Source organism: Heterocephalus glaber, unplaced genomic scaffold, assembly GCF_053883595.1.
Source record: "Heterocephalus glaber isolate CG9 unplaced genomic scaffold, H.glaber_assembly_v1.0 deba00000122, whole genome shotgun sequence".
NCBI classification, from domain to species: Eukaryota; Metazoa; Chordata; class Mammalia; order Rodentia; family Bathyergidae; genus Heterocephalus; species Heterocephalus glaber.
The window spans coordinates 79,924,404-79,932,170 of record NW_028258138.1 but is presented as its reverse complement, the minus strand read 5'-3'; the positions used below and the strand labels follow the sequence as shown (position 1 = coordinate 79,932,170).

The following is a 7,767-nucleotide window of genomic DNA, read 5'->3' as shown; positions in this document are numbered from 1 at the left end:
TTAGCGTTCTTCTTTTCATAAGTATCATGGATAGTGCTGAAATAGAGGGACCTCAAAATGACTTAGGGTTATTTCAGGGTTTGGTTTAGGGTTAGGGATAGTGCTAAGGTGATAGTTAGCATGGAAATTGAAATGCCTGTGTCTTCAACTGTTGGTTGGAAAGTTAGTATTAGCATAAGTTCATTGGGAGGGTTAGGGAAAATGTCAAATTTCAAGAACCTGGGTATTGGAATTTGGTCCTGTGTGGGGGGCCTTGCCCCCCTGCTAGAACTCTTGAGTGCCTTTTTCGGACATATCCGGGCCTGCTGCAAATCTACCCAGCAACAAGGAAGTAGCCCCAGTACCCTCCTCTTGCTCCTCCCCTCTAGCCCTACGGTATATATGTTGTAGCAGCTTCCGCAATAAACGAGACTTGATCAGAAACCTGTCTTGTCTCCATCTCTCGTGTCCCCTGTCCTTTGTCATTCTCACCCCCCCTCTAGGGTCTCCGCTGACTTACCCGTGGGCCGGGACAAGTGGCGCCCGATGTGGGGCCAGAGAACGGGGGGATCCAGTGAAGAACGCTGCTCGGGGGCCCAATAAAATAAAATAGAAAAAAGAGGATTGCGTCTGGCGTGAACCTGCCATCTTTCCTGCACCTCGGTGAGTTGAGCAGCGATTATGGGACAGGGCATTAGCTAGCATGAGTTATTTGTACAAGGTCTTAAAGAAACTTTACAGGCACAAGGGGTAAAGGTTACAGTCAAACAGTTGTTAAAATTTTTTTGATTATATTAGAGATCTCTGCCCTTGGTTTCCCGCTGAGGGTACTATTGATGAGAAGAGATGGAAAAGAGTAGGGGAGGCCCTTAAGGATTACTATGCTACTTGCGGACCAGAAAAGGTCCCGATCACTGCATTTTCTTATTGGAATCTTATTAATGACATTATCTCTCAAAAAACCAAAGATCCGATGGTGGCTCAAGCCATCCAGGTCGGGGAGATAGCTCTCCGATCGGAGGAAGGGTCAATCACTCTCCCTCAGAGTGAGGAGTTTGTAAATACCCTGCAAGATGCCAAGATGGCGCCGAGGCCCGAGCCCCTGCGGGACGCCAAGATGGTGCCGAGGCCCGAGCCCCTGCGGGACGGGACTCCCTCAAAGGATGAAGGAGAAGACTTGATGTCTTTTGATAGCGACGATAACTTAGACAAGAAAAAACAAAATGTTATTGATGAGGGCCTACAGGCGGGCTCTGCCTCTTCCAAGTCTTTTAAAGAAAAGCTTCGGCGCTCCTCAGCTTCCGCCTCCGCTCTTTCAGCCCCTGCCTCTGACCCCGCCCCACCTGTTAAGGAGGTACCAGCCTTGTATCCTTCCCTCCGACATTTCAGAAACCCCCCCTTTTCACAGAACGGTCCGGGAGAGGCTGACTGGGCCAACCTCGAGGAGGAGGCAACCAGATATCGCAATCCTGATTGGCCACCCGTAGTTCAACGTCCACCTCCTTATCTTCCAGAACCCAACACTCCCATTGCGCCCGCTCTAGCATGCCCTGTTGTTGATCCCCAAAAGGAACTCCGGGACAAAATAGAATTTCTAAAAGAACAGATAAGGTTAGAAAAGAAACATCAAGAACTTATTACCCAGCTTGAAGGCTTAAGAACAGGCAAAGCCCATGAAAATGTCCGTAGAGAAGACACCCTTAAGCCACGACCCCCCATTAGAGGGGCGACCCCCAGGGTGCCATCTGGATCAAGGGTACCCCTAGAACTTGAAACTGTGTAAGTCTTTCCTGTAACTGAGACTGCTGACGCACAGGGACAGGTGTGGAGACACCATAGTGGTTTTGATTTCAAGGTTATTAAAGAACTTAAAACGGCCGCAGCTCAATACGGGGCCACTGCACCTTACACCATGGCTATTTTAGAATCGGTGGCAGAAAATTGGCTCACCCCAATTGATTGGCAGACTCTGGCCCGCGCCACCCTTACAGGAGGTGATTATTTATTATGGAAATCTGAATATGTTAAAAATTGCCGAGATACTGCTAGACGCAATGCTCAGGCGGATAATGGTTGGATACTTGATATGCTTCTAGGGGATGGGGCCTATGCTACCAGCGATCAGCAGATGCAATTTGATGCGGGGTTATATGCCCAGATTCAGACCGCAGCCACTAGAGCCTGGAGAAAGCTCCCTTCTAAAGGGGATGTGAGTGCTTCTCTCACCAATATCCGACAGGGGCCTGATGAGCCCTTCGCGGATTTTGTTCACTGCCTGCTCACAGCAGCGGGTCGGATTTTTGGGAGCGCAGAAACTGGGACAGATTTTGTTAAACAGCTTGCTTTTGAAAATGCAAATGCTGCTTGCCAGGCCGCCATCCGCCCTTATAAAAAGAAAACTGATCTCTCATGTTACATTAGCCTTTGCTCAGAAATTGGGACCGCCTACCAACAGGGACTTGCTATGGCTGCTGCCATGCAGGGTTACACGGTCAAACAGTTTTTGTCGCGCCGCCCAGGCAACAAGTGTTTCCGGTGCGGGACAACGGGTCATTTTGCCAAGGAATGTCAGGCCCCTAGGGGGTTGGCCCCTGGGGCCTCACTTCCGGGGCCTTGCCCTCGATGCAATAGAGGAAGACATTGGGCGAGAAAATGTAGGTCCAAGACGGACCCTCAGGGCCGGCCCCTCCCGCTTGTCCATAACCCAGATCAGGGAAACGGGAGAGGGGGCCAGCCCCAGGCCCCTGCACCCAAACAAATTTACGGGGCACTCAATTTTGCTCCAACAAACAACAATCCATTTCAGACCTCTTCAGAACAACAACGGGAAGTGCCGGACTGGACCTCAGTTCCGCCGCCCACACAGTATTGACTCCAAAAATGGGGGTACAGGCCCTTTCGACAGGGGTCTTTGGACCCCTGCCTAAGGAGACCTTTGGGCTTGTAATAGAAACAGCACTATAGATGGGCTGCTGGTCTCCCCCGGGGGTGATTGATAGTGATTATTCCGGAGAGATTAAAGTTATGGTTTCTTCCCCCAAAGTCATTAATACCATTCAATCAGGCCGAAGATTTGCTCAATTGTTACTCCTTCCCCTTCTCTCTACCTCTAATAAGGCTCTTAACAATGCCCGAGACAGCCAGGGATTCGGCTCATCCGATGTCTACTGGTCGGAGATGCTTTCAGCCCAAAAGCCTCTCATGACCTTGTGGTTGGATGGGAGACAATTTTCTGGATTGGTAGACACTGGTGCTGATGTAACTGTCATCAAGGGAAAAAATTGGCCTCAGGCGTGGCCATTAAAAGACACCCTCACCCATCTCAGGGGTATAGGTCAGAGTCAAAATCCTAAACAAAGTGCCAAAGCTCTGACCTGGAGAGACCAAGATGGTAATCAGGGCACCATTCAACCTTATATCATCTCAGGGTTACCCATTAATCTATGGGGGAGAGACCTATTATCACAAATGGGGATGATTATTTCTAGCCCTAATAAAATTGTCACTATACAGATGTTTAAAAATGGGTACATTCCAGGCAAAGGGCTAGGTAAACACTCTACAGGTATTGTACAGCCCATTGAGCCAGTCCTTTGTAGCTTCAGCTATTCAGGCCGTACGTAAATCTTGGGCCCAAATGTATGTTATACACTATATGGATGTCACACATTACCCTAAATTTGGAAATCTTAAATATATACATGTCAACATTAATACATATAGTGGATTTGTATTTGCCACCCTACAATCCGGGGAGGCTACTAAACATGTAATTGCCCACCTTCTAGTTGCCTTCTCAGTACTTGGATGTCCACAGCAAATTAAGACAGACAATGGTCCAGGCTATGCCAGTTCTGGCTTCTCAAAGTTTTGCAAGCAATTAGAAATAACACACATAACGGGAATCCCATATAATCCACAGGGACAAGGCATTATAGAAAGAGCCAACCTCACACTCAAAATTACATTAGATAAAATAAAAAGAGGGGAATGGTACCCTATCAAGGGGTCACCTAGAAACCTGATATCACATGCACTATTTATTCTTAACTTCTTAAATTTGGATGCCAAAGGTTTATCTGCAGCCAACCGTTTCTGGCAACCAGAGACGCAAAAACAATTTGCCTCTGTGTTGTGGAGAGACCCCCTGGACCACTCATGGCATGGGCCTGATCCCGTACTCTTCTGGGGCCGAGGGTCAGTGTGTGTTTACTCCAAGGAAATGAAGTCAGCCAGGTGGCTTCCAGAACGCTTAGTAAAACAAGTTGATAAGCGTGTTGATGATGCCGATGATCCAACATTGTCCAATTTCAACCAGTTAACAATGGTGTCTACAATTACAATCTAATAATCATAAAGAAAATAGTATAATTCAACTTGGCTAGTTATATTTGGGTGCACCCTAATTTATACACTGTATCATATGTTTGTCTATTGTCTGTTGTTTGTGTTCGTACAGTTGAGCTCAATGTTTCCCTTCCTCTTCAAACGATATTCGCCTATTGTTAAATTGACTTATAGATAATATTATTAAACTAAAGACATGCTTTTCTTCCCAGGTTGTTAATTGATCAAAGTACCACTGAAATTTATTTTATGAAAGTGACGTGCATTGTCACCCACATGCAACAATCAAATTGCAATTAACAGTTACAAAATAAAAAGATATATATTAATTGTTTGTCAAAACGATTATAGATGGGAACTCCCTTTGATGAATATAGAAGTGGCCACCCAGAAAATGATTATTCTGGTCTTAATTCATTAAAGGGACCCCCTAGTAAATTTTATATTATATAATCTTATGGGAGACATATCACAATGAATATTATCTAAATATGTTATAAATTGATTGTATTGGTTGTCCTTGATATTTAAGCACTGAATATGTTGTTACAAAATGTTTACATTGGTTAAGTTCTGAATATGTTATTGTAATATGTCCACATTGGTTATCTTCAAAAGCTTAATCAGGTTAGCCTAACTCTCTTATCTACAGCCCAGCCTTGTTTACATCACAGGACGAAATTTTGCTTACAGGTTAAGAAGATGACATCCCTGATTCCGTTGCATGGTCTGTTGCTGTTCCTGGCATCGACAACAAAAAGTGGATTTCAACCAGTTAACAAAGAACAATTGCTCATTGCCCTGTATGGTAACCCCTGTGACTGTGCTGGGGGTTCTGGCAGGGCTGCACCCACAAGTTATACTCGTAGTACTGATTGCGGTGACAAGATTGCCTACTTAGTTTATGAGGCCGCATTAGTGGGAGGATATAACCAAAAATGGAAATGTGTCACTAAGCCTAAAATCATACCAACTGTCAATGGCAAACCAGGGCCATGCCCTGCCAGTTGTGTCATGGCCTCAGAGATGCATTCTACCTGTTACACTGAAGCCCAACAATGTACATATTCCGATGGAAAAATATATTTAACTGCTGTTCTACAAAGAACTTACAGGGGCTCCGTCGGAGGTGACTGGGATTTTCCCAGCCCCACTGGATATTCTAAATTTGGCCAAGCCTCTTGCAATGGCGGTCTCGGCAAAGATGTCTGCTGGCCGCCACAGGCCCCAATCCATATATCTGATGGTGGTGGGCCTTCAGATCAGCTCAGGGAAGAGCGAGTGCAAAAACAACTTGAGACTATCATCCAAGAGATGTATCCCTCCCTAAATTATCATCTACTGGTCCTTCCCAAACCTCGAGGCCCAGACCCTGACGCCCAAACCCTGAGTGTCCTAGAGGCCACTTATCATTTGATCAATACATCCAACCCAGCCTTTGCTGCGGATTGTTGGCTATGCTTGACTCTTGGCACACCCCTGCCCCTCGCCTTGCCAGTTGTCGACCAAACTAACTATGCCAACAGTTCTAGTTATAATTGCAGTTTTTCTCTGCCCTTCAGGGTCCAGCCAGTACAGTTCAATGCCTCAGTTTGCTATCTAAATACGGGCCACAACAATAGTTTCGATATACGTGTTGGAGTCCAAAATTTCTCTCTCTGCTCGGTAGTGCTTAATGGCCCTGCCGCCATTTGCCCTGCCCCGGGTCACGTGCTCGTCTGTGGAGGGAGCTTGGCATTCACCTCCCTCCCTACTAATTGGACTGGGCTGTGCGTGGTGGCGACTGTCTTCCCGGACATCTCCCTTATTCCTGGAGATGAGCCAGTGCCCTTGCCCAGCTTTGACTATATCGCTGGGCGACATAAAAGGGCCGTCTCACTGGTCCCCTTGCTCGTGGGGCTAGGGGTGTCCAGCACCCTTGCCACTGGCTCTGCTGGCGTCGGAGTGGCGTTACGTTCCTATGCCAAATTATCCAACCAATTGATTAATGATGTTCAAGCTCTCTCCAACACTCTTACAGATATACAAGATCAGATTGATTCTCTGGCTGAGGTGGTCCTTCAAAATAGAAGGGGTCTGGACCTCCTCACGGTGGAACAAGGAGGGATTTGCATAGCCCTAAATGAATATTGTTGTTTCTATGCCAATAAATCTGGGATCGTCAGGGGAAAAATTCACGAACTTCAGGAAGATTTAAACAGACGACGACAAGAATTCACTCAAAATCCCCTCTGGACTGGCCTCAATGGTTTCCTCCCTTATCTCCTCCCTTTGCTGGGACCCTTATTGGGTCTACTCTTGCTCATTTCTTTAGGGCCCATACTTTATAACAAAATCATGGCCTTTCTTAGAGCCCAGATAGAGGCAATAAAAACAGCACCCATACAGGTCTACTATAATAGATTGGCAATGGCTGACCAGGACGAATGTCGGACCATCGATTAGGTCCTTGCCGTGGCGAAGTGTTCTCGCCCCACCTGGTGAGTGGGCTGGCAAGCCAATGACGGGCAACTGAGCAAGCGTGCCATGCAATGAGAGAGCCCTCGTGTGCCGCCTAAGACAGGTGCCAGAGCCTTGATTCTCTGGTTAACCGATGACGGGTAAGGTGCACGGTGCAGACACGTATGTTGCTCTGACCCAAGACAGGCTCAGCCCCCTCAGGCTTGGCTCTCCTGACGCCTTTCTTATAATTATAATTTTAAAGGGAGGACCTGTGGGGGGCCTTGCCCCCCCGCTAGAACTCTTGAGTGCCTTTTACGGACATATCCGGGCCTGCTGCAAATCTACCCGGCAACAAGGAAGTAGCCCCAGTACCCTCCTCTTGCTCCTCCCCTCTAGCCCTACAGTATATATGTTGTAGCAGCTTCCGCAATAAACGAGACTTGATCAGAAACCTGTCTTGTCTCCATCTCTCGTGTCCCCTGTCCTTTGTCATTCTCACCCCCCCTCTAGGGTCTCCGTTGACTTACCCGCAGGTCGGGACAGTCCTGCTGCTTAGGTTTGGGGTTAGCGTTAGGATTAGGTTTAGGTTTAGGGTTATAGTTAGGTTTAGGTTTAGTTTTCCAATTAATGTACCTATCGTTTTGAGTGTGGGTATGATGTTTAGGGTTAGGGTTCTTCTTTTCATAAGTGTCATGGATAGTGCTGAAATAGAGGTATATGAAAATGACTTAGGGATAGGGTAGGGTTAGGGTTAGGGTTAGGGTGATAGATCGCATTGAAATTGCAATGCCTGTGTCTTCATATGTGTGTTTGAAAGTTAGTATTAGCATAAGTTCATGGGGAGGTTTAAGGATAATGTCGAATTTCAAGCACCTGGGTATTGGAATTTGGTCCTGCTGCTTAGGGTTAGAGTTAGTGTTAGGATTAGGTTTAGGTTTAGTGTTCCAATTCATGTACATGATGTTTGGAGTGTTGGTATGATGTTTATGGTTACCATTC

The 7,767-nt window shown here is 46.7% G+C and overlaps 1 protein-coding gene across 1 annotated transcript; it reads left to right on the top strand.

Moving 5' to 3' along the window:
* The first annotated feature begins 267 nt into the window (after nucleotides 1-267).
* LOC147830521 (syncytin-1-like) lies at nucleotides 268-7,233 on the top strand. The gene is made up of 2 exons (XM_087217282.1): nucleotides 268-642; nucleotides 5,020-7,233. Exon 2 carries the CDS (start codon nucleotides 5,029-5,031, stop codon nucleotides 6,769-6,771), a length of 1,743 nt encoding a protein of 580 aa, XP_087073408.1. The 5' UTR covers nucleotides 268-642; nucleotides 5,020-5,028; the 3' UTR covers nucleotides 6,772-7,233.
* The last annotated feature ends 534 nt before the right edge of the window (nucleotides 7,234-7,767 follow it).

Coding starts and splice junctions, on each gene's coding strand:
- LOC147830521 (XM_087217282.1), top strand. CDS start 5,029: ATGACATCCCTGATTCCGTTGCATGGTCTGTTGCTGTTCCTGGCATCG.